At 54.3% G+C, this 25747-nt stretch overlaps 2 protein-coding genes across 2 annotated transcripts in view; one reads left to right on the forward strand and one right to left on the reverse strand.

The window, feature by feature from the left end:
- Positions 1-533: 533 nt before the first annotated feature.
- On the forward strand, positions 534-19399 carry BAP1 (BRCA1 associated deubiquitinase 1). Its single transcript, XM_067561182.1, has 17 exons — positions 534-610; positions 4336-4365; positions 4470-4524; positions 5473-5605; positions 6634-6753; positions 7342-7403; positions 7493-7635; positions 8889-8967; positions 10706-10829; positions 11344-11491; positions 11932-12116; positions 12895-13028; positions 14570-15042; positions 15260-15420; positions 15915-16007; positions 16561-16633; positions 17231-19399. The coding sequence occupies exons 1-17, from the start codon at positions 574-576 to the stop codon at positions 17362-17364; spliced, it is 2184 nt and encodes a 727-aa protein (XP_067417283.1). The 5' UTR covers positions 534-573; the 3' UTR covers positions 17365-19399.
- A 13-nt stretch (positions 19400-19412) lies between these two features.
- The window catches only part of DNAH1 (dynein axonemal heavy chain 1), a 103949-nt gene continuing 97614 nt past the window's right edge, over positions 19413-25747 (reverse strand). Inside the window, exons 73-78 of the mRNA XM_067561180.1 lie at positions 24934-25104; positions 23514-23644; positions 22692-22836; positions 21531-21737; positions 20589-20823; positions 19413-19728 (exon numbers count right to left, since the gene is read on the reverse strand). Coding sequence (XP_067417281.1) covers positions 19607-19728; positions 20589-20823; positions 21531-21737; positions 22692-22836; positions 23514-23644; positions 24934-25104 — 1011 coding nt within the window. The 3' untranslated portion in view covers positions 19413-19606. The remainder of the gene's footprint in view (positions 19729-20588; positions 20824-21530; positions 21738-22691; positions 22837-23513; positions 23645-24933; positions 25105-25747) is intronic.

A 25747-nucleotide genomic window follows, 5' to 3' on the forward strand; every position in this document is an offset into this window, starting at 1 on the left:
CCGCCCGGTGGGGTCAGGCCCCATTTTCAGCCGCGCTGGGCGCCCATCCAGGTATCGGGGACTGGGGGGCTGGACGTGCAGGCGCAGGGCCCAGCCGGCCCTTGGGAGGCCCTGGCCCCAGCGCTGCGCGGGCAGCTGCTGCGCGGGCGCTGCGCTCTGAAGCCTGCGCTGCCCCAGGGCCCGATTTCCGGAAGCTGGGCGCAGGGCGAGCGCCGCATGGCCGGACACCGGGTCCTGGGGGTCGGGCAGGGGGCGCCGCTCGCTGGCCCTGGCTGGGCGCCCCACACCATGGGCTGGCGCGGGGAGGGAGGGACCTGCGCGCGCCCCCAGGGAGCTGGGTGGGGACTGCCGAGGCCCCGCCCCTGCAACCGCGAGACTTTTCTCACGCGTCCGGGACTTTATTTCCCTCCCAGCCGGCTCCCGCCCCTTCCGGCCTCCGGGCGCCGCGCGATGATGACGTAAATGGTGGGCGGGACCGGAGGCGGAAGGGCCGGGGCTGGGGGCGGGCCCGGATGTCCTGGCCGCGAGGGGGGGAGGGGCCGGACATGGCGCTGAGGCCCGGCCCGCGGGAAGATGAATAAGGGTTGGCTGGAGCTGGAGAGCGACCCCGGTGAGGGGCGCGTGGGGGGAGCACGGGGGCGGGCGAGGCTGCGGGGCGTGGGGGGGGGTTGGGCGAGGCTGTGGGGGGAGGGCACCGTGGTGCGCTGCGGCTGTGGGGGAGGAGGAGGAGGTTCCTGGGGAGGTGTGGGGCGGGAGGAGGGGCTGACGGGGCTGGGCAGGGGCTGGGTACAGCAGGGGGCTGGGATGAGCCACTCTCCCCAGGACGGGCTCCGAGCGGGTGAGACCGTTCAAGAAAGGCCATTACACAGAGCTGAAGCCTGGGCCTGTTTCTAGGTCTGTTTATCCCTGAACACTGGCCTCCCCGGGCCGATGTGTGTCCCTGTGCATCACGGCTGAATCCTGCACGCACCCAGGAGCAGCTCTCGGGTGTGTCCAAAAATACCGCTTGGCCAAGGCTGGGAGACGGGCTCCCAAGAAGTGGAGGGTGGCTGGGGACCAGTGTTGGAAACATCAGGAGCATCCTGAAACCGGCGTTTGAACTTGCAGTCGATCCCGATCCCGGCATCTTTAGAAGGCTCAGGGTGGCAGGGGTTTGACGAGCCATCAGGCAGTGAGTACCGAGGGGATTCCTCGCTGTCCCACACCTGCCTGTGTTGTGATAAAATCATACGTGGGCTGGGCTTCAAAAACGTATGGGCCCCTTCCCAGCCAGAAGCTATTAAAAGAGACAAGGGTCCCTGCCGTTGAGGGCCCCACCACTGTGTCTGTGAGTAGCATGGAAGAGTCAGTGCTGGGCTTCCCACGGAATGTTTCTCCTTCACCCTATTTGGGAGTCTCCCTTTTTCAATGGAATTAATCTTGAGGGTTTGCGGTGTGGGTCCTGGGTCTGTGTGTGAGACAGACAGACACATAAGATGACTGATGGAAATACTAGTATTTGTATTGACATGTACAGTAGAACCTCGGAGTTATGAACACCAGAGTTACGACCTGACCAGTCAACCACACACTTCATTTGGAACCAGAGGTGCACAATCAGGCAGTAGCAGAGACCCCCCCACCCCCCACCCAAAAAAAAAAAAAAAAGCAAGCAGAGCACAGTATTATGTTAAACTATTAAAAAAAGGGGAAGGTTTTTTTTTAAAGAAGATTTGACAAGGTAAGGAAACTGTTTCTGAGCTTGCTTCATTTAAATTAAGATGGTTAAAAAGCAGCATTTTTCTTCTGCGTACTAAAGTTTCAAAGCTGCATTAAGTCAATGTTCAGTTGTAAACTTTTGAAAGAACAACCATAACATACTGTTCAGAGTTACGAACATTTCAGAGTTATGAACAGCCTCCATTCCCGAGGTGTTCATAACTCTGAGGTTCTACTGTAACTAGAGTCTGGGAAGATCCCTTTACATGCACGGTTAGAGTGTAGTTCTTAGGATTCAGTGCAGTTGTGGGTAAACTGCAGTTGCATTCTACAGACGTGCGGTGGGATTGTTTGGGCCATCTAGCTTTATCCTAGTCTTTCACAGATTCTGAGGTCAGAAAGAACCACTGTGATCATCTAGTCTGACCTCCTGTACAACACAGCATTGTGGCGCCTCAAAAGGTGGTCAGACTAGACGATCTGGTTATCCCTTCTGGCCGTAACCTCTCTGGGTACCCTCCACACTGCAGCTGGGAGGTGTAATTCTGATCAAGCTAGTGTGCTACAAATAGCAGTGTGGCTGCGGCAGCGGCACAGGCTAGCTGCCCAAGCACAGCCCCATCCGAGGTCCTGGGTATGTACTTGAGCAGCTAAGCTGCATGTGTATGTCTAGCCGGGCTGGGAATTGCACCCCGCAGTTGCAGTGTAGACATACACTTATGAGGAGAAAGGCCCCCTCGTGTGTTTCGGGGCTTGCATTCCTCAGGGCTGAGTTACAGAAAGTTCTGTCTGCAGCACTTAGCGCTGTTCATGTATAGAGGGTCTTGGTCCAAGTCCTGGCTCCTGTCCTGTCCTGTCCTTGGACAGAGACATGCAAATATTGCACTGCTTCAAACCTGAGGCTGTGGTGTGGATTGCATCTTTTATATTGTGTGCTCTGATAAGCTTTGTTGTAATTGATGTACCATAACTTTTATCTTTGTGCTTTCAAATTAAAGAGTTAGGGAACCCTTTTATTAGGTTAGGACCTCACATTTATGTTATGTCCTTCAATTCTGTTATTTTCTGGTCCTTGAATTGTTCTTGTAGTTCTCTGTACCCTGTGCAATTTGTCAACATCCTTTTTAAGTATGGACATCAGAACAGAACACAGTAGTCCATGAATGGTCTCTCTGATGCCACATACAGATATAGTACCATCTCCCTACATCTACTTGATATTCCTTCTGCTTAAACACCTGAGGTTCATGTTAATCTTCTTAGCTACAGCATTACACTTGGAGCTCATGTTTGATTGGCTAACTATCATACCCCTCATCTCTGTGTCACTGCATTCCAGGATATAGTCTCTCATCTTGTAAGTGTGGGACACAGAAGTTTTCCAGCAGCCGCACCTAGTCTATGGTACTCACTCCCACAAGAGATAAGAATGGAGACAAGTCTCACAGCTCTCAGATCTAAAAGACAAACTCATTTCTTTGACCCAGCTTCCCTGTAGAAGATCCCCTGTAGGGGGCGGTGCTGGTGGCTCTCCCTTGATGTCAATCTCTGAGGGAGGCCACACCTCCCAGCGCCTATGCCCTTCGAGGAGCCCAAATTAAAGGGGCCACCTCTGGCCCTTCATAGGGCGAGCCTTGGGTTCAGGCCGCTTCTAAAGGGGAATAGTCTCTCGCCCGCACAGGGCAGGCAAACAGTCTATGACCTGGTCCTCAGCCAGGGATGGGCTGGCAGCTGGAAACAGGCCTCAGCCCTCAGCAGGGCGAGGCAACAGTCTCAGGCCTAGCCTGTTGGCAGGGCAGGCCTGCAATGGGGGAACACCAACTCTAGCCCTGGGCCGGGCGAGTAGCAGTCTATAGCCTAGCCCTATTGGAGGGCAGGCAGGCAAACACCGACTCTAGCCCTGGGCCAGGCGAGTAGCAGTCTATAGCCTAGCCCTATTGGAGGGCAGGCAGGCAAACACCGACTCTAGCCCTGGGCCGGGCGAGTAGCAGTCTATTGCCTAGCCCTATTGGAGGGCAGGCAGGCAAACACCGACTCTAGCCCTGGGCCGGGCGAGTAGCAGTCTATGGCGCGAGCAGGCAAGAAAAGGGTCCAAGGCCCTTAGGCAGGGCAAGGCCGAGGGGCAGCCGTCTCTAGCCCTTAGCAGGGCAAATCTCTAGTCCACACCCAGCCCTTCGTCAGGGCATGGCCGGCAGCAAGGGACAGGCTTTGGCCCTCAATGGGCGTTCACCCCTAGGACGGGGTAGGAAGAGGGGAGGGGGACGCAGGCCCACCCATCTCCACTGCCTCCCAGCCCAGGGCCCTGTCAGTGACAGGGTGTCCTGTCACTGGGTCAGCGGTGCTCCGGCCGCAACACGCTGACTCACAGCCAATGCAAGCTCAGCCGGACTGTAGTCGGCTTCCCTGGGCTTCTTCGTCCCACCCTCTCCCTAGCAAATCTGTACGGGAATCAGTTGAGGCTTGTTGTGTTTCATGATTTTCAATCACCGTTCTAAACCTGTAGTTTCCTTCAAAATTTATCAGGGGAGCCCTACAGCACTAGTCAGAGGTTAGGGGCAGACGGTTCTTTGTCTGTCTTTCATGTAGCAGCATGTACTTCTCAGCCAGAAGTAATCTCTCTCTTTTGTTCCCCTTCAGGTCTCTTCACCCTGTTAGTAGAGGATTTTGGTGAGTACAAGAGCCTTTCTGCAAGGCTGGTTTCATCTCTGACACGGGCAGTGGCTCCCTTCTGCTGGTCTTGTCACACCGATTCCTGTGCTCTCTCTTTGTAGGTGTTAAAGGGGTGCAGGTTGAAGAGATCTATGATCTACAAAGCAAATGCCAGGGGTAAGTTGCTAACTCAGCAGCATGACTTGGAAATGAAAACACCCCCGTAGTCCACCTTACTGCTCCCTGCGGACGTGCCCTGAGAGTTGGCGAGCTCCCTCCGAGCAGTTCTCCAGGGCCTGCTTGTCACTATATCAGATGTCTCCAGCAGTTCATATCATAGACACTTAACAGGGATGTCCTGAAAAGTATGTAATCAGACTTAGGAGGTAGGACGTGTGATCAGTCTTCCTGCTTGGTCAGGAGGAGGTGGAAGAAGAAGTAGTGAGTTAAGCCATAGCAGTGCAGAGAGATTGAGACTCAAGATTGGGTCCAGAATAAACTGTGTGTAGAGAAAGATATTGCAGGGTCACGGGATGGATTTCAGAGGTTTAGTGATGTTTTTTGTCTTCTCCCCTGACAAAGGCAATTTCAAATCTGCATATGGTGGCTGATGTTGTTTTTCTTGGTGGTTAGAAATAAAATCATACATCTAAGAATGCAGTGCCACCAGGATGCGCCCATAAAACCAGTACCTGACCCTGCTCAAAACATTACACTGAAAGCCTAATGTAGTATGAAATAGTGGGAGGTGACCTGGCTACACTACGGGACACTCAGAGGCATGCATGGGAGAGTCGTGTAACTGCCCTGCTCCATAGGGTCTCCTTATTACTGTAACGTGGGTTTCTATTAAATCACAAAGTTTACAGACTTCGGTGCTCTCTGAGGTCCCTGTTTTGAGTATCAGACAGGGCTAATCAGCTGGCGTGTGGACAGCAGTGGCACTTCCCAGTATAATAGGGTTGGCTTTAATGCCTCTCCTTTTCTTTCCCCACCTGTTGTGGTTTAAACTGCAAAAGCCTCTGGCGCTTGACTGACTAGCGCAGCACAGTTCATGCTGATGGAAATCTTTCTAAACTGGGGCAGCTGCTAACTGCACCCCCACTGCGTTTCTTTCCTTGCCAGCCCAGTGTACGGCTTCATCTTTCTCTTCAAATGGATTGAAGAGCGCCGGTCCCGCCGGAAGGTCTCCACCCTGGTGGATGAGACATCGGTGATTGACGATGACATCGTCAATAATATGTTCTTTGCTCATCAGGTAGGCTGGCTGGGGGGTGGAAGATGAGGAGTGTCTCTCGTGATGCTGTTGGGGGAGAGTGGGTAGTGGGGACGCTGTCATGCGTTGATACTATCAGTAACAATCCACAATCCGTAAGAATCAGGAAGGAGTGGTCCGTGGCGTGCAGTAGTTCCCCGGTGGTAGAAAGCACGGTGCTGTGGAGATTGTACACTGAGCCTATTGCAGATCAGGAATGCTTGTCCCAGCATGAGTTTAGCTTTTATATTCATCACCCAGGTGTATTTTGGGACATAATGAATTTGAGAAGGCAGCTGGCCATCCAGCAGGAGATCTCTGAGGGGCAGTTGGAAATTGGGACTGGCAGCGAAGAGGGAGAGGTGGGGGTCCTCTGTAGAGTGGTGATATGTGAAACTAACACTTTTCCTGGCTCCACTCCTATCACATGGCTAGTAGGAATGGCCTGAAGACTTGCTTGGGACAGAGCGTCTCTTCAGAGCCTGGAACGCTGGGTGGAGTGCACAAGGCGTGTTTACAGTCTGCTCTGGAGAAAGGGAGCCAGTGTTGTCGTCTTGCAGAGCATCAGCTGATGTGTTTGGTATAGGCCCCTGCTGGAGGTGAATCCCAAGTGGGGTGTCACAGCACTTTGGGAGAATGTTGTGGAACTTCCTTCTCTCCTGGTGTGATGTTTTCTATAGACTTGAGTAAATGGTTGTGTATCTAGCTCTGGGACTAGGTAGCAGACTGTGGGGGGTAGGAGGTCGGTCGAGGGAATCCAAGGTAGCTGTTACCGCTGAGGTCCTGTTTCATCTGCACCAGCCCTGGCCTTTGCCATGAATAGCTGCTCACAGGGGGATGATGCTATTAAACTGAAGGCCCTGCCCCCACAGCGTGGGACAGGGGTTGTGCTGGTTAATTCAGTGTTTTCCAAGGCGGCTGTTGTGCTCTTTTTTTATACCACTTACCGCAGGCTGCTGGGTAACTTCCAGGTGGTGGTGCTGAAGAATCATCTTATTTCTGTTCTTTAACGTGGTCTGTTTGTCCTGTAGCTGATTCCCAATTCCTGTGCCACCCACGCCCTGCTGAGCGTCCTCCTGAACTGCAGCAATGTGGAACTGGGGCCGACGCTGAGCCGCATGAAGGATTTCACCAAAGGGTTCAGCCCAGAGGTATGGCGTGGAAAGGGGTGGCCTGGTGCGGTGCGGCTTTGGGTGAGCCTCTGAGGGCCGTGTCTTGCAGGGATCCTGCTCCTTTCTTGTGATGTAAAGGGATGGCACTGTCAGGCTTTAGGTTGTTGGGCCCTCTCCTAAGCTTCTGTTCTCATTTCCCTCCTCTTGTTCCGGCATTCTTCCTAAACCTTTCTCCTTTCTTCACGCTTAGTCTTCATTGCCTTTTCTCTTGCTTAGCTCTGTGCCTTCTCCTGTGCCTTCCCCTAGGTCTGCAGTATTCTCCATACCCTCCGTAGCCACGCTCCCTCTTTCAAAGCCACCCCTTCAAGCACGTCCTCCTTCGTTCCCCCTAATAATGCTCTCACCCTCCTCCTCCTCTGGAAGTGGCGCTGTGCTGTGCCTTTACCTTGGGTTTGTCTCTCCAGGGCATGGGATGTGTCTGATCCATGCTTGTAAAGCCCTGTGGAAATGCGCTAATGAGGTGCCCACAGATAAGGGAGGGGTTTCCAGAGACGTGGGAGTTGAGGGATTTCAGTCATCACGTCCCTCCACTCAGGGGTCTTTCTAGTTTCCCTTTGCGTTTTGCAGAGTAAAGGCTATGCCATCGGGAATGCTCCAGAGCTGGCCAAGGCCCATAACAGCCATGCCAGGTGAGTGTGGGTGCCCTTCCCCCCAACTCTGCTTCCTGGAGAAGGGAGGTTTCTGCAGCTCTGACCTCTTGGACATGTGGCCTTTGCAGGCCAGAGCCTCGGCACCTGCCGGAAAAGCAGAATGGTATCAGCGCCGTGCGGACCATGGAGGCTTTTCACTTCGTCAGTTACGTTCCCATCAAGGGGCGGCTCTTCGAGCTGGACGGGCTGAAGGTCTATCCCATCGACCATGGTAAGGATCCCCAGTGCTCACAGATGCTCTGTAATTCAGCAGGGTCTTGCCTGCGTGTGGCTCCAGGGTCAGACACCTGCTTTGTGTGTTTCCTTGGCTTTGCTGGCGTGCACACAGCGACCGCTCACAGCAAGCCTGACGTCTCATTAGGCTCGTTGAAGTGACCTTCCCGATGGGCATCTCCGTCTGGCAGTCTCTTGATCCATGGACTTGTTCTTATTTTGTGTGCATTTGGTGTGTAGGTGAAATCCGTCTCCCCAGTGTAACATAGGGATACACGAGGCACAGAAGATGTGGCACTGGGAAGCCGTGGCACTAGCTCAAACAGCACACAATACAGAGAAGCCCACAACAAAGATCCTCACTCACCTTCGTCCTGAATATTGCCCAGTACTGGGCTGCCTTACAGCCCTGTGACTGCGCCTCCTTGGTTATACCCCAGCTTGAATCCTTACATAGCTCTGCTCCTCTTGTAATGTCCGTCTGCCGTCTGCGCCAGCCCAGCTCAGTCCTGCCTTGCTGCTCTTCCAGTCTTGGGTGTACCTTGAGTAGAGGCCGACACTGGTACAAAATTGGTAGCTGAGATCCAAGTTCAGACTCCACCAAACGTTCGTGTCACATGCTGTTTCAGCCGGGTTTGCTTAGCAGTGTGTGTGCCCCCTCTAAAGAGGCAGCAAGTATACCATTCTCACGAGAATCCATTTGTGTTGCCCGGAGAATTGGGCTTCTACGGATGCTGTGAGGATCTAAATCTGTCTTCCTTTTGATGGGTCAGGCTTTGGGCTTTTCAACTCCAGTCCTGTTCCCATGGAGGAAATCATAACTACCACTGCACTTTTCAGCTAGAGCGAGGTTACAAGGGAGGGAATCTTCTGGCAGGTGGCAAGCGTACTTGAAGTGTATCTTTGATTCTCTTATTCACCAGCACAAATCCCAGCCCCCAACTGTTGTGGGAGGGCAGCGCCCTTGCATCCTCGGCAGGAGACTATGCGCTGTATGTAACCATATGCAATGCACACCAGAATTGAGCCCTGTTGCATCGACTGGGTAAAGTAAGCCCAAGGCAGGACTGATGAGAGAGACGGGAATGGGTCCCCAGTCCCTGGAGTGACTTGCTGATGGTACGGACTGTGCAGAAGATGCTGCTCATCCATGTGGATTGCTAGACTCAAGCGGCCTACTTGCTGTGCTGGCCTAGTCTGAGTTGGGGATCTTGGCCCGCTTTACTAATTCGCTCTCTCCTGTTTTCCCAGGGCCTTGGGCTGAGGATGAAGAGTGGACAGACAAAGCCAGGAGAGTGATCATGGAGCGAATTGGCCTGGCCACAGCAGGGTAAATGCCCAGATGAGCTAAGGGTGGGCACTGGCTGAGCGACGAGGCTTTCCCTTGACACACCTTGGTGTTTGTTTTACAGTGTGACAACGCGGGGGTGCATTTTAGCAAATAGCAAGCTTTTCAGACCTGGATTACTGGGCCTCATGCAGAGGGGAAAGTGTAACTCCGATAGTGCCATAAGAGTGTGAGACGCTTCCCAGATGTGTAGGGCATGGGTCCTGTTATCCTGTTTGGTCTCTTCTGCAATCTAACTAGTTGTCTGAAGATGCAGGGAAGTTGTTCTCTCATTGCAACGTGATGTTTCTCCAAATAGCTATGCAGTGAGTCAGAATGCAGGAGAAGGGATGGTAACGTTGGATCTTCGCTTGCACAGATCCCTAGTCATAATATCATTGGAGCCCAGCTAGGTGCCTTCTACTTGACCCCTGTTGTGACTGAATTGGGCCTCTCAGGAAGCCTGCAGAGGGGCCCAGCTGTGAGCTCAGCGTGCCCGCAAAAGCTGCTGTGTGAGGGCCCAAAGCATCGTAACGGCTGTACACTCAGGTAGTGGTTTAGCAGGCACTGACTGCTGTAGGACAGACACTGACAGTCTATCATGTGGTGTCAGAACGCTTCCCTGTGAATGAGGGATCCCTGAAGTGATGTTCTGACTCCCAGCCTGGGAACAAGAACCCACGCCTCCCCCAGAAGTGTCTCTGGCAGGAATGAATGGGGGCTAGCCGTTTCCCCGTTACCATCTACCTTAGGAGAACCCCTGGGCTAACAAAGGGGGTGCGAGACCTTGGTGCTCTGGCTGCTGCATGGCTCCTCAGGTACCAAGTGACCCAAACAGGGCAGCTCTGCAGAGCCTGTGGGTATTCTGTGCAAGCACGCAGCACCAAAGCTTTATACTCTTTCAAGCGTGCTGCTGCTCGGATGAATTGTTAACGGCTTCCAAACGATGTACCTCGGGGTAGTGTCTGCCGCCTCGGGGATGTCCTCCTCCCAGCACCCTGGGGTGGAGGCAAGGTAGTCCCCACTTTCAGGAGGAGAACTGCAGTAGTGACTTGTCTAAAGGTCTTACTAGAAATCCATAGCAGAGGCAGGCACTGAACCTACATCTCCTGAGTGTAAGAACGTCCCTTCCCTCCTAGTCACGACTTCTGGGACCCAAACGGGGGGTCAAGTTTGGTAGGTATTTTTTTGCCCCACAACCAGCCCCCTGAAAGTAACAGCCCCAGCTTCCCACCCCTGCACTGCAGTGAGGATGTACCGGCTGGGGCAGGTCTCCAGCGGGCCAGACAAGGTAAACCGGGACTTACCTGACTTGAAATCATCTGTTTGTTCCCAAATACTCACTGTGACAATGTGCAGCCCTGCCCAACTGGCTCAGGAATCCCCTGCCCAGCTAGCCACACCGTTGGAGCCCTGCTCAGCCAGTTGGCTTTCTTGTGTCACGTTCATAGTGGAGTGGAAGTCGCACAATACGCATGACTCTGTGTCTTCTCACACTGTGGCTGCACATTTCTCTGGGTGCTGTGAGGCTGTTTTACTGCCCCATGGTAACATCTGCTCTTCACGGAATGCTGCCTGGACCAGGAGTGTAACGTTTAACCTGTGCGGCTGCCTGGGACCTGCTGTTCTGCAGGCCCTGCATTGCGTGCTGGTGGCATCTGAACACCTGTTAGGGGTTTGTCAGGGCGGCTCCTTCCTCTGTTTGTGCCGAGGCTAACGTGCTGCGTGCGGTTTGCCACAGGGAGCCGTACCACGACATCCGCTTCAACCTGATGGCGGTGGTGCCCGACCGGAGGATGAAGTACGAATCCAAGCTGCACACCCTGAAGATGAACAGGCAGACTGTGCTGGAAGCTCTGCAGCAGGTAGGAGAGGACGAGCCAGCTGAACAAATGAGCAGGGTTTGCCTGGAAACTCTGGCTTCTCTGGGCACCACAGGACCCTGCTTTCTCTCACTCCACCCTTTGGGCAGCTTGGCTCCACTGTCCCTGTCCTAGGACGTATGGGAGGAACACCTTCAGTCTCCCTTTGCCCGTGGTTGGTACCACGCTCCGTGCCTCCTTCCTGTAGCTGAGCGCAGTGTTACCCGTGTGTTTGCTTTCCCTGCGTAGGCTGTCAGTCCCATGCCCTGTGTTTCCCATGGTTTCCTCAATTGACTCTCTGACCGTTTAGCCCCATGGCCCATCACTTGTGCCCTGGTACCGTTCCAGCAGGGTGAGTGGCTGATTCTGCTTCCTTTCCTGGCTGCTCAGAGGTGTGGGAAGTCGGCTCAGCAGCGCGGGTTCACCTGCCTCCCTCCCACAGCGCTGAGAATTGAGCGACTGGCGCTCAGAAGCATCTGGTTCAACAGTCAGGCGCTGATTGTGTTTTGCTTTCAAGCTTATCCGAGTCACACAGCCGGAGCTGATCCAGACCCAAAAGTCCCAGGAGTCTCAGCCTGCCGAGGAGTCCAAGTTGGCCAGCAGCAAGGCCTGTCTGGCGCTGGAGACGGGCAGAGCCCCAGGGGCCCCGGAGAGCTCACACCCAGGTATGGGACTCAGCCTGCCGGGACGATAGGCCTGGCGCAAAGACCCCCAGGTGTGGCTGATCATTTGACTCTGGAGTCCTGGGGTCAAAGAGCCATGGAAGAGGGTGGAGCAGGGCTGGCTTGGCCTTGATTGTTCTGCTCCCAGGTGCAGTGCCACGTGCTGTCCCAGGCCTTGGGGCATGTACTTACTCTGGGCTGTACCTCCGTGCCTGGATCCAGCATTGCCTGGCTGGTGCCGTGCTGCTGGCAGGGAGGCAGACTGCAGAATTTGAAAAAGCTAGAACTTAAGCTATGCTTATTATTGCCCTGGATGGTGTACTGGGCTGGAGAGGGGTACAGGCTTGAAAGCCCCACTGCTGTTGTGGGGCAGGAAGAGGTTAAGTTGAGCATCTAGAATCAAAGGAGCTAGAGTCTTTGACATAGAGGTGTGTGTGTTACAGAGGGTGCTGAGGACTCCACAGGCCAGGACTACCCTGCCTCCGCACAGAGTCTGCCCAGCAAATCCAAACCGGTAGCAAAGCCATCTGTGAGCTGCACCAATGGGGCTCCCGCAAACCCCAATCCCATTGTGCAGAGACTTCCAGCCTTCTTGGATAACCACAACTATGCCAAGTCGCCCATGCAGGTACGTGAGGCCCGGCCTTTCTTCACACGGGGGGGCTGCAGGCCAGAGAGCCAATGGCTTGAGCTGCCTTGTTCTAGGCTGTGCCTCTTAAACCTCATGGGGTAGCTTTCTACCCCTCAAAATCCAGCAGCTGGCTCTACCAGGGTGCAGGGTGAGGTCCCGTAGCGCTGCAGGTCTGTGTGGAGGTCCATAGACCTTCCGCAGCTCCTTACGAATGAATACGGGCAAAGCCAGTTGTAGGCACCAGTGAGAACAAGATAGATGAAGTTGGACGCTCTCTGTTTCCACTGATCTGTTAAAATGTCTCTTGTGCTGTCCCCTCTGGGGAAACGTTGCTGGGTTTTTAGCCTGTTCCGGATTTATGGGACCAGGTAAGCCATGCGCTAAGCACGCTTGTTTCACCTAGTTTCTATGGGAAAATGGAGCCCAAAGCACCGAGCCTTGGGATCTTTGTAGCTGAGCTAGGATGGGTTCAGATCTATGTTGAGATCATGTTTGGCTGGACCTAGAAGTGCCCCAGGGCACGTCTGGTCAGCATGGAGCCAGAGTCAGTTGTGGCTGTGGGGGGAGGTTGTGCCCTCCAGTGCAGGGTTCGTGCGTGCTGGGGAGACCCAGGAGGCTGAATGCCTTCCCCGAGAAAGAGGTTGCCCCCCTGGCTGTGGCTAGGGGTGTGGTGCAGCCAGCCTGAGGCTTCTTTGCCCTGTCTCCAAGGAGGGCTGCCTGCGTCTGGCCCCCTGCCCGGCAGAGGCCCTTCAGGCCGTGAGCATGTGTTTTGCAGGAAGAGGAGGACCTTGCAGCGGGAGTGGGCCGTAGCCGGGTTCCAGTCCGACCGCACCAGCAGTACTCCGACGATGAGGATGACTATGACGACGAGGAGGAGGAGGAAGTTCGTAACACCACCCCTGCCATTAGGTAATGGATTGAGCTGAGATCTCAGGCTGCTGGGAGCGTAAGGCCTTGCCTTTTGCTTAAACAGAGCACACCACCAGGATGGGGTGAGTTTTTCACCCCAGACTCTTGAGTTCCCTAGGTGGCAGATGCCCTGGGGAAGTGTTTCCCCAGATAGGTCAATCGTGCCAGCCAGTGAAGATCTCCTGTGCAGAAGGAGTGCTTGGGGCAGGGTGCTGAACTCAGACTGGCTGGTAAAGAGGCCCTGAGGGATAGTCATTCAGCCCTGGCCAGTTCATTCTTCATCAGTCTGTGCTCACACCTTGCCGGCTGTGGGACTGTGGCGGAAGAGGGAAAGGGGATGAGGGCCAGAGGAGCTAGGCAGGGGGGAGACTAGCGCTCTTGCTTGGGTCTTGTTGGCAGTGGCGGGGCCAATGCTGTGTTTGAAGGATAATCAGTTAGGGACTGTTTAGGGGAAGGATGATCTTGTGGTTTAAACAGAAGACAGAGGCAGGAGACACCATCTCTGGCCTTGGGCAAATGCCTGATGTGCACGTTTAAGGGTCAGCTAATTTTAGGTGCCCAGCTTGAGGCACATAAGACCTGGTTCCCCATCGCCCTTCACCTTGTGCAGACACATGCCCCAGTGGGTGTGAAACACTACCGTTCTCAACCAGGGCCCCAGAGCCAGCCTGCCTGGGCTGGGAGCCCCACAGATGTCTGTGGGCAGTGCAAATGCCCTGCCCCTCTGAAAATTGGGCACTTTGGAGGCACAAGGCGAGCAGCCAGAATTAGCGGATGGCTTTGAAAACTTGGGCCATGACCTCTTTGTGTTTGTCTCCCCATCCATGAAATACTGAAGGAGGCTCTGAAAGGCTAAATCCATGAGTTTGTGAAGGACTTTGAGATCCTCAGAGGGAAGGGACCAGAGAAGTGCAAAGTGTTATTTGTGTGGTGGAAATTGCTTATGGGGAGTTCAAAACCGGTGACACTGTACATGAGATGCAATGACATTGCGAGTGGCCACTGCACTGCAGTTCAGACGCCGCCTCGTAGAGAGAGAGTGAAAAAACAGACTCTGGCCTCGTCTCCACTTACAATGCTGCAGCGCTTCAGTGTAGAGGCTACCTACACCGGCCGGGGGGGTTCTCCCGCTGACCTAGCGCTGTCTGTGCTGGGGCTTAGGTCGGTTTAACTGTGTCGCCCAGGCTATAGATTTTTCACATCTCTGAGCGACGTAATTATACCAGCCCCATTTCGTAGTGCAGACCAGGCTTTCCGGGTTTCCACACTGTCACTCCGCACGCAGCGCTCTGTAAATAACGACAGCCGGTCCCCACCCTGAACAGCTAACGCACAAAGGCTGCGCCTCCGGGCTGGGCGAAGCACTTACCGACCTGAGCTCCTGGAGGTGCTGCCAGCCGTGTTTCTGTGTTCTTTGGCCTAGCTAATGGTCTGAGTGCGAACGTCCCCTTTCCCCAGCTGTCGGGATGCTGCCTCCCCATAGGTGCTGTGGCTTCTCCTTGCTCTCGGTGCTCCATCTCCTGTTCTGTGTCCTTGGGCAGGTATAAGAGGAAGGGGCAGGTGAAGCAGGAGGCGGTGGCGGGGGCTGCAGCCAGCCAGCTCTCCGTCCTCCAGCCCAACACCATCAACGTGCTGGCTGAGAAACTGAAGGAGTCCCAGAAGGACCTTTCCATCCCCCTCTGCATCAAGACCGGGAGCGGGGGCCCCACTGTTGCTGCTGTTGCCCATTCGCAGCCCTCCCCCACGCCCAGCAACGAGAGCACGGACACCGCCTCGGAGATCGGGAGTGCCTTCAACTCCCCGCTGCGCTCCCCCATCCGCTCGGCCAACCCCACCCGGCCCTCCAGCCCCGTCACCTCCCACATCTCCAAGGTGCTCTTCGGGGAGGAGGACAGCCTGCTGCGCGTGGACTGCATCCGTTACAACCGGGCCGTGAGGGACCTGGGGCCCATCATCAGCACGGGCCTGCTGCACCTCACCGAGGAAGGGGCCTTCTGCCCTTTTGCCATCGCAGGTAGGAGGCGGGGACAGGCCCCAGTTATTCTGGCTGTGGGGGGGACGGGACGGGACGGGACGGGCACCTGAAGCTCTCCCAGCTGCAGGCTGAAGGGAAAGATCTTGGTTCTGCCGTGGGAGAGAGGGCGGGAGGAGGAGATGGCATGTTGTTTCCAGCTGCATGCCGAGGTGCACAGGGCCATGGTACCTAACTGGTTCTTCCCTGGTGTGCCCAGACAGTGGGAAAAGCTCCCCTCCCTCCACCAAGCCGAGTGAAGAGGCCCAGTCGGCTGTCAGGGCAGACGAGAAGGAGGCGAGCGAGCCAAGTGACAGCAAAGAGAAGGTTGCTCTCTGCAGGCCCAGCGATCACCCTTGTGGGGAGAAGTATTCGCCCAAAGTGAGTGTCAGCCCAGTGAGGCAGCAGATCCCAGAGCCAGGCTGGGGTGGGTGGGGGGCACAGCCTCTCTGGAGCTGGCTTCTGCTGGTGCAGTGCTTGGATTAACCACTGGGTGCCAGGAGTCAGGTTTCTTTGAAACTGGTGAAAGGGGCTGGCCTGCGAGCTAGGCGCAGCAGTGCAGCTACCCACCCTGCCCTCTCGAGTGTCACTGTCCGTCTCTGGGTCAGGCTTTGCAGCTTGCTTCCTCATGGGGACACGTATCCACTAGGAACAGGGCCGAGGCACCAGCTCGTTTCATACCGTGCCCCACTGCTCATGCGGGGCACTGTGTCTTGGAGCTGCATGGCCGTGCACCGGCTCTACTAATCCAGGCAGGCTGCTGGGCATGGCGGCAGCGGGCGTTACCTGGGCCCTTCCCTTCCCTGCACCCTTGCCCTGCACTGAGCTGCAGTAGAGGCCGGGTGGGTCATGTTCTCTCTGCTCACCTCTGCCAGGAGCTGCTGGCACTGCTGAAGTGCGTGGAAGCCGAGATTGTGAACTATGAGGCCTGCCTGAAGGAGGAGGTGGAGAAGAGGAAAAAATTCAAGGTGTGCTCCCTGATTGCGTATTTGGGTCCCTGGAGCCCTTAGAAGGCTAAACCAATCTCCAGCCCCTGGGGGGAGTGCCCTTCGTGCCAGCATGGAGGGAGAGACTTCTTGAGGAAGGAATGGTCTCTGCCAGCCCTCTCCTTCCAGCTAGGAAGGCTTCCTGTCACCCAGCAGCTCAGTCAGGATAAAACAAACTGTCTGAGCAGCATCACAAATCTCGGGAACTCTGAGCAAGCAGCGCAGCTGCTCTGAGGCTGAAAGCGGCAGGAGACGTGCTGGGGGTGCCAGGCTGCGTAGCAGAATTCCTCCACTCCCCTTTTAGACACGAGTTCTCTTGGATTCAGCCTCGTGACCCTGTTGTTCCCTGACCCCTCCTGTCTGAGCCGGGTTTGGGGCGTTGCTTTCACATCCATTTTGGACTCAGTTTAGAACCCAAACCAGCCAAGAGCTGCGGCCAGGCTCCTGGCTCTAGGAATGGGGGGTTCTTGGCTCCGCTGACTGCCCCAGGGAAGTAGCTGTTCACCTTGTTTTCTCTTCTTCCACCTCTTTGCAGATTGATGACCAGAGGAGAACCCACAACTATGACGAGTTCATCTGCACCTTTATCTCCATGCTGGCACAGGAAGGTGAGGCTGGCTGCTTCCCTGCAGTGCGGCTGGGGGAGGCTTGTTGCTGGGGATTCACCTTTGTTTCGAAACCCCTTGGAAGCGGTTCAGAGGGAAGGCCTGGCCCCTTGCCTCTCTGAAGATGTGGGACTTCTGAGGGGTTGTTGGACTTCACTGGGACTGATCAGCTGCTTCTGCTGGGGATCCTAGCACACTGCTGCCGCACTTGAGGGTCCGCTCTGCTCCGCTTGAGAGACACGACTCAAGACTAACTCATGGCCTTGTGCCAGCAGAAAGGGGGTCTATGGAGAGAGGAGGGTGTGGTCTATGGAGAGAAGTAGGAACATCAGCCCCTAGAAAGCATGGGCCTTGTCCTCTGGGACCTGAGAGGCCACTGTCTGGGGTCTCCGGATTAGAAACAGTCAGGGCTAAGCTGCTGGTATGAGAATCCTAAAGCTGGGGGAAGTGGTAGGGGGTTAGATGAACTCATGAGTGCCAAAGGGGTATCAAGTGTCCCCGTTCCACCCTGGGAGGTGGCTAAGAGACAAGGGAGCAGCAGAGGTGTTAGCAGGTGAATCTCCTTAGCTGGTTCTCCAGTGTGTTTGCTCTCCCTTGCAGGAATGCTGGCCAGCCTCGTCGAGCAGAACATCTCTGTCCGCAGGCGGCAAGGAGTCAGCATTGGGCGTCTCCACAAGCAGAGGAAGCCGGATCGCCGGAAACGCTCCCGGCCATATAAAGCCAAGCGCCAGTAGTGTCATTGTTGTGGTCAAGAGTGGGTGCAGAACCCCTACACCTCCATTGCTCAGGTCAGCACTCGGCTGGAACAGTCACCCTTTGCCCAGAGGGATGGGACCCCCCAAGAACCCTGTGGCTGGGTCCTCTCTGATTGTGTCCTCACTGTTGAGAAGAGAGGTGGAGCCCAGCCTGGGCGCCCTGTGGAGTGTGGGAAGGGGCAATGATGCCATCCTCAAAGGGCAGGCGCTAGTGTCCTGCTGCCTGACGCAGTGCTACAGCGACACTTGGTGTCCCAGGCTGCTCTGCACACTCCATGGCATGCCAGCCCAGGACTGATGGAAATCAGCAGGAAGCGGAGCAGCTAAACCCCAAAGATCTGCTGCAGGAAAGGCAGCTGGAGTTGGAGTGGTGAGAACGCCTGTTTCCCCCAGTGATGCCAAGGGGGGTTTGTGCTGGCCACGACTCACTGTTCCCAGCATCCAGCCTTCAGCCCCACGCTGCTCCAGGACATTCAGATCTGTTTTCTATTTCACAGACATCGATTTCTTGGTTCTGACCGATGGTGCCATCATGGCCCCTGAGCACAGTTGGCTCCTGCATTGCCATGCAGCATCTCTGAGCTGCTGCTGCCCTTGTTAGTCATGCAGGGCTGTAAAGCCCCAGGCCAGCGGGCTAGGGTGCCTCCTGGTGTTTTGGATGCTGGGTTGGCTCCCTGCTTGCTTTGGTCACTCTGGCTGTGGCCCATCACCAGGTGTGGGTGGTAGGATTTTCCCTGAAGCTGTCTCAGGCTCACCTGCTGTCCCTTTCTTGCTGTGTTGGCTCGGCCTACCTACAGTCCTTTAGTCATGGGTTCCAGATGCAGTGGAGATCACTGCAGTCACAGGCATCCTTGTTCTGCTGGGGGTATTTAGTCTGTACAGCCTCACACGAAGTGGGCCCTCGGGTAGGGTGATGTCACGGCAGGGCAGCCTCTTTAGGAAGTGCTGGTGTCATTCCTGGCGGAGAAGCTAGTGCCCTTGCTGCACCAGGCTTCATCCCCAGCTGAATTCCGCTCGGTCAGAGCATGGCTGGACTAAGGGGGGGGATGGCTGCAGAAGCGGCAGCTGGGCAGTAAATGTTAGTGAAACAGCAACTCACCCCTCTTCTTCTCCCCTTCCAGCCCGTTTCTTAGACTTCATGGAAGTGTGACTTTTGAATGGCTGACGGCTGGCAAATGGTTTTAAAAGGAGGGCTGGGGGTGGAGAACTAGATCTGTCAACTGCATGAGGAATGCTGTGTCTATTTCGATCATCTCGGTAACAAACAAACCCTGGCGCTGCAGCTGAGGGGAGATGGAAGCAGCAGAAAGAGCTAGTGCCCAAAGCTGCTCTCCCCTCTGTCTCGTGCCTGCCTGGGTGAGTTATTCCACGCTGGGAGCAGGGTTATCTTTTATACTGCACCAGACTGACGGCAACAGTCCTGTCTCCACCCCACCCCAATAGTGACCCTGTAAGCATGGCTGAGAGGCAGTTTCCCTCTCCCACCCAAGCAGCAGCTTTCAGGTTTGTCACTTGAAGGGAAGACAGGGTGTTGAATGCTGCTAGGTGGAGGAGGGGGCAGCCGGCTGCCAGTCCAGCCCAGGGTGTTGATGCATGTGAAAGCAGACTTGCCTCCGTGAAGAACTGGATTTACCCAACATCCTGGTTTGGCAGAGGTTGACTGACTGGAGAATGAAATTACTTCTGGTCTTTGTGGCAGGTGAGATCCCTCTGGCTCTTGCTTTGCCTAAGACCAAATGCTGTAAATAGCCCCCCTGTTGGAAAGAATAAAGCTGTCCCATACTACCTGTCTGGCGGGAGAAGCTGTGTGAGCGGGAGAGTTTGAGCATTTTACATTTCTCTCCAGGCGGTGCAGCAGGCAGAAAAGCAGCAGGGAGACAGCGATTGCTCCTTGCACATGGCCTAATCTACTCTAGTCCATCTGGCTACTCCCCAGTGACGGAAGCCAGGGTGGTCGCCGCATGTCCTGAAAGCCTAGTGGGAAGAGAAGGGGGCACCTCCCGAGAAGAATTTTCTTGCCCCAGGAGTGGTAAAACAGAACAGCTGTTTATTTACAAAGGGTAAAGGACAGCCAGAGCAGGGTTACTTACAAGACAGCGCTAACCCTCGCTCAGGGCACCAACCACGCTCTCCAGCGCTGCATGCAAACACCCCCTAGAGCAGCTGGACTGCGCTGCCCCCTTGTTGCCATGGCGTCCGAGATGCGGCAAAGTTTCAGGGGCTAGAAGTCTAGCGCACAGATGAGGGCTACACCCCGTTTGATCCAGTGCCGCTGCGGCTTACTGCTGGGGATCTCCACAGCAATCACATAGTTGGTGGAATGACCTGTCGTTGACAACGTCCCTGTAATGGAAACAGGTAAAGCTGGATTAAAACACGAACCCAAGGCTGGTAAGTTTCTATACATGGAAAAAATCTCATCCCTCTCCCAGCGCCCCTCCTGAGTCATGGACAACTGTTGGCTGATCTATCAGCAAAGTTACTACACAGTCTCCAGCCAGATTTATTTAGTATCATTTCTGCACAAGAGATGGGAACTTGCTGTCTCCGCTCTAAGTTTTTACACAGCGCTCGTCACTACGGAGCTCAGCACCCTCCAGGAGAGAGTGCCTTAAAGCAGCCTGATGACATCTCTCAGCCTCTCCTAGGAGGGAGAAGTGTGAGCAGTGGTGTGGAAGTGTATTCAACATACAATATAATATTCAATATAAAACACACAGCCGCATATATAGTTATGAGCGAAAGCATGGCCAAAGAAATACACCTGGCCCTGCTGCTACTCTCTGGTTCCTGGGAAGTTCCTGGCTAAGTGTTTGTCTGATGAGAAAACACCCCTGCTGGCTGTTAGCAGCCTGCTAGTCGCTTCTGCCTGCATATGCTGGAGCATCGCTGATAAAGCAGCAGAGGCTTGTGCTCTTAGAGCCAGAGGGTCTGGGTTCATTTCCACTGCCAGCCCAAACGGGTCTGTTGTGACGTGTAAGAAAGCTGGGTGCTCTCATCCTGCCATGGGGCCAGCAGGGAACAGGGCTGGTGTCATCTGTCCTGGGACTTTAGTTTGGGGCCACTTGTGAGTATGAGCACTAGCCCTGCGGTGACTAAAAGACAGCCCATGGGGGTCCCTGCTAAGCTGCTATGAATACTCACAGGGGGCTAGTGCAGTTCCTTACAGCCTTCGCCTCTGGAGAACTCCCCAGCATTCCTACCTGCTCGAGTGAGTGTCTTGTAGATTGGGCACAGGTAGAAGCCTGTGGTCGGAGGTTTGCGGTTGGGAACGGGGACGAGCCAGATCACCGCCATCTCTGTGTAAAGCTCCTTGGGGCGTGACTCTGCTAGCTGAAAGGAGGAGGGATCCCAGCGAGCGCCTTCCAGAAATAGGCCGTGAATATAACATCCCTGAGCGGGGCGCCGGGTCAGCTCGCTCACCGATTCTTTCATCACCTAGCAGGGCACAAGGAAGAGCAGCATGTCACAAGAGACCTGCCCCTAAACAGCAGGACAGCTAGCACCAGGAACTAACGGCTGTGCTGTTCCCCAGGAAGGGCTGTGTGCAGCCAGTCACAGTCCCGTTTATAAAGGCTCTAACAATGGTGGCCATAGTGTCTAAACAGCCCAGAGCGGACCCGGCTTTGTGTGCCCAGCTTGAGCCAGGTCATTTTTTTTCCCAGGCACGCTGAGCATGCAAAACTCCACCTGCAGTCAAGGGAAGCTGGGGGCAGTCTGCATGTCTGCAAGCAGGCCCTGCGGTGGAGGGGGTGTGAAAACGTGGCCTACGCTTTGGGATGCTGCTTGCTAGCAGTTGAAGGTGGCTAAAAACGCCTCAGTCAGGCTTTTGGGCCCTCATGCAGAGGTTTTTTTTAAAGAGCATGCCGGGGATTTGCTCCTAGGCTCTCTCCCAACAAGGCTGGACGGGAAGGATGCTAGTTCCCCCCCAACTGAATCCCTAACTTCCAGAAGTCAGTGTAGCCTGCGTGCTCTGCGAAGGGGAGGCTCAGGCGAGCTCTCACCTGTGGGTGAGCTGCTGCACACAGTTGTTGCACTGCATGGCAGTCATGTCACCTGGGTGTGGGGCTTTACTCTCCTTGAGCTTGAGACGTCTGGCGCGCCAGACAGTACAGCTGCAAAGTAACTCAGCCTGGGTCACTGACCTGAAAGTCAAACGTGATGGTGTCGATGGAGATGACTGATTTCCGGGCAAAGTTCTGTAGTGTCCCAGTGAGAAAGGCTTGGGGGAAGAAGAAGCCACTGATCCAGAACACAGGCGGGATCCCCTTCGCGATCCATCGCTGCAGGAAGTCAATCCGCTGCAGCAGGTCATTAACCCAGGAGGCCAAGGGCTTCAGGGTTGGGTATGCCTGCAGGAGACCAACAAGGGGTGCTTTGGACTGCCCTGAATGCTGAGCCTAGTTCAGTCACCTTTCGATCGCTAACAGGATGCACACACTGCTTGCAGTTTCCGGCAAACCAACCCACCAGAGGCAGCCAGTGGTTGTGGATGTGAAAGCAGCCTCCAGCGCTGGGGGGAGTGGGAAAGGGGTTTCTTACTGAGACTGAAAAGGGCCGTTCAGCTAGTGCCCACAGGGCCCTGTGCTCTATCAGGCTGAGAAATGACCTGTACCGTGATTCTATGCAAATAAGGCGCCCACACCCCATCACAGCAGGGAACTGCCTCTCTGAGAACCAGTGCCATTCATGGAGCATCCCTGCCCTCCAAGAGGCTGAGACAATTCCAGGCAAGTACAATCAGTGATGCCAAGGTGTTGAAGAGGGGGCGTGTGGCAAGGTTCCGGGTTGTTTGGGTTCTTGCCTTAGGGAATCACGATGAGGCTCCTGCTGCTTTTCAAGATATGGCAGAATGTTTGGCTTAGTAGAGAAATAGCTGCAATTTCCTAAGCTGGACCTAAGAGAGCTTTCAGACTTGCACACCTACATGCAAAGCTCTGCTCGTGCTCCTCAATCTTGACCTACAACCTGCCTGCATTTTCAGGCCAGGGTATGCATGTCAGACTGGGGGGTGGTTTTTTTTGGTGAGGATCAGAGTCCACAGGGGACTAGCATAAGACCCGCTAATTCATTTCAATGTGTGACACTCAGAACCAAAACTCTTCTAATGGGGAAGGGCTAGTTTCACTGACCCCTATGCCTACTGTTAAGTCTCCTTTATTCAAGTCCTGAACTTCTTCACCATGAAGGAAGGACCATGCAGGTGACTTCAAAACCTGATGAGCCAGTGCTCCTGAACTGCATGGCCCAGCATGGTGAAGACCACAGAAAGGCAGCGCTAGTTGAACAGGCTGGTGGAGGAGTACCTTGGCGTTCCACAGCTCTGGAACGATATTGTTGTACAAGCTGTTGGCCATCAGCTCCAACTGGGAAGACATCACCACCAGGCCCTTAAGCGCTTTCAGCAAATCCTGCAGTGTCTGTGCAATTACTTCCAGCAGCCGATTGTACCTGAGCAACAACGAATAAGACAGGAGTTCTGGGGAAGGAGCAGAGTGATCCAAGCTCATGATTTCTGAACACTGGCTGAGGTCTTCCAGTGCTGATGAATGAGACCCTCACCATCAGGGTGTAAAAACAAGGGCTGTCTGATGTGCTGCCTGACTTTAGCTTACTGGAGACTTTTGAAGAGGATGGAAAATGTCTCTAAACTCTGATCCTATCAGAATGCTCCGCTAACAATGGGAACTTGTAGTAAGTTCTCTCCAATAAATGACGCCTGTTGCCTATGTGGTTCTTTTAGGTGTCGGAGCCTTCAAACGTCAGCTGCAGGGTGAATTCCATTGAATAACCTGGAGTTCCTGTATTGAAAAGATACTCAATCCTTGCAGGACCGGTGGCATTTTAAGGCTGTAGGCCCTAACTGCTATCAATAAGGCAACATCTAAACTAACCAGTGCAGGAACTCCAGTCCCACTGCATGTGCTACAAGAGGCATTTGGTACCTTCCAGCTGAAAAGGGGATTGCTGTTTTTTCTCTTCCCAAGAATGGTTGCTCTGGGAGCCTCCACATCCATTTCCCTTCCTGCTGGGGGCAGAAGCCTAAGTGCCAGTTCCCCCCGTGGTTCTGAAGAGGGAGGGGCTGTGTCACTGCAGACTGGAAGGCTGGGTGTGAGTAAGAGCTTTACCTGATCACCTCCTGCACCAGCACTGTGTTCATGGACTCCTCGTACAACACTGGGTATTTCAGCATCACCTCCTGCAGGTTAATTGGGTCAGGGACCTTCTTCAAGATGTCCTTTGATGTTTCCTCTACAAGCTAGAAAGCAGATGGAACAAGGCATGAGAAGCTGCTCTGGAAAGGGCCTCGGGGTAGAGAACTTCAGAAGCAGCTGCCTTTTAAACTGGGCAGCAGAAGGAATGAGCCTGACCAAGGTTAATGGGAAAATGAATTGCTTCTGCTCCTTAGTTAGCAGTAACTTTGCTTTGGTTTGTTTCCTCTGAAAAATGCTCCCTGAGGGGGGAATTCTTGAGTTGCAATGTAGAGGCCTCTCCCTGGAGCTCATCCTTTAGGAGACTACTTGAGGAACTGAATGGACAGGCTTGTTGGGGAAATTTAAAAAAATGACAATGTATTTGAGGTGATAAACCACAAGCAAAGGACACGATGGATGTCAAGAGCGACTCGAGTCACGAGGTGGGTGAGGTGGTATCTTTTATTGGCCCAGCTTCTGTTGGTGAGAGAGACAAGCTTTGGAGCTTCCACAGAGCTCTTCTTCAGGTCTGGAGTTACATACCTGAAAACCTTTGAGGAGCTGGGCTTATGTATTTAGCTCCTTTTACACTGTTGTTCTCTCATCCAGCAGGAGGTGGCACAGACTCACCCTGCTCAGCTTGTGCCAGAGCTGTCGGAGAGGACGTTTTCTTGTTTAAACACAGGGCACTAATCCGTTGGGAAGCACTGACTCTAAGAGCCTAACTCCAAATCAGCTGTTACAGGACTGCCCAGGGAATCTCGTTCCCAAGAAGGGTGTAATGGGCACAGGAAGGAACTAGATTCCAGCCCTATAATCAACACCTCCCCCCACCCCTTTCGCTCCATTACATGATGCTTTACTGGAGGAGTCTTTGGGAATGGGAGGCAACAATGCTTTACCAGCGTTCAGCAAGGCTGGTCAATTGTTCAGGTCAGGATGTGAAGAACACTAGCCTGTGGAAACTACAAGGGTGAGTTATGTGTCCCCAGACCAGGACAGAGGCTAATGCCTGTGTGAGACACGACGATATTTTTAATGAGCAGAAGGTGTTAGGACCACTATTTTATGGTCTCTGACTGCTACCTTCAGTTCTGACTCAGAGAGATGAGTGCCAGCTACTGACTCAATAATAGTCCATCTTGTAGTGCCTGGGTTTTCCTTGGGGAGCAGGAGTGGGAGGATCTTCCCTCCAAGAACTGACTACTCCCGGTCCTGCTTGCTTATAAAATCTAGCAAGGCACAGCTGGAGGGAATACGGCTGTAGTGGGCAGTGGTAACCAGTGGAGGATGGGCTTTACCTTTTGCTGTCCCGCGTAGCAATTCAAACCACACCACAGTACACATTACACACCTCCTCCCTGCCTCGGCCTCCAGAGGTGGATGTCTTTGGCTGCAGCTGAATGATGGCCCCGAGCAGGGCAAAGGTCTCGTTCTGAGCAAAGGTGATGTTGGCGTTGTCATGTAGGCCAAATATCTCAGGGATGTCATTGAGCGGCAGGCTCTTGATGTACTGGATGTATCCCTAGGGTGAAATCAGCCACGAGATTGAGGTGAGGAGTGTGTATTGGAACGGGGGAGGGAGAAACGGCACAGCTATAATCTGGTTGTTATTGGCCCAGGAGAGTTTGAAAGAGGAGATGAATATAAACACAGGCCTGTTTAAGAACATTTGGACTTCTTGGCTTTTTACAGCCTCGGTTCTTTGGGACAAGGCGATGTCCCAAACTAGATCAACAGAACGTTGTCGTAGGTGGCTAGGTTGAGATGCCCCAGTACCAGAAAGGCAACCGAGAGGATTCAGAGAACAGTAACCGGCTTTGGAAAGGCAGAGCTGTGAGGGAAGGTGCCAAGAATGCAGTCTGTTGGGTGTAGCTCAGCTCTGCACTAAAGGAGAAGGGATGTGAGGGCAGCAATCTGGAGAAGCAGCACATATACTCATTAAAGAGATAAGGTGGGTGAGGACCTCGGTGCAGCTCGAAAGCTTGTCTCTCTCAGCAACAGAAGTTAGCCCAATAAAAGATGTACCTCACCCACTTTGTCTCTCTAATACCCTGGGTCTAACACAGCTACAACAACACTGTGTACACTCATTAAGACAGGCAACCAAGTGTCATAACAGCTGTAGGCTAACAATGGTAACTGTTACACTCTGTGTCCATTTCAGT

The sequence above is a fragment of the Emydura macquarii genome, unplaced genomic scaffold, assembly GCF_026122565.2.
Source record: "Emydura macquarii macquarii isolate MOO-44397 ecotype Brisbane River unplaced genomic scaffold, CSIRO-AGI_Emac_v2 contig_2369, whole genome shotgun sequence".
Classification (NCBI taxonomy): domain Eukaryota; kingdom Metazoa; phylum Chordata; order Testudines; family Chelidae; genus Emydura; species Emydura macquarii.

Coding starts and splice junctions, on each gene's coding strand:
- BAP1 (XM_067561182.1), top strand. CDS start 574: ATGAATAAGGGTTGGCTGGAGCTGGAGAGCGACCCCG. Junction 4,366..4,469: donor CCTGTTAGTAGAGGATTTTG/GTGAGTACAAGA, acceptor CTCTCTTTGTAG/GTGTTAAAGGGGTGCAGGTT. Junction 12,117..12,894: donor ATGCCAAGTCGCCCATGCAG/GTACGTGAGGCC, acceptor TGTGTTTTGCAG/GAAGAGGAGGACCTTGCAGC.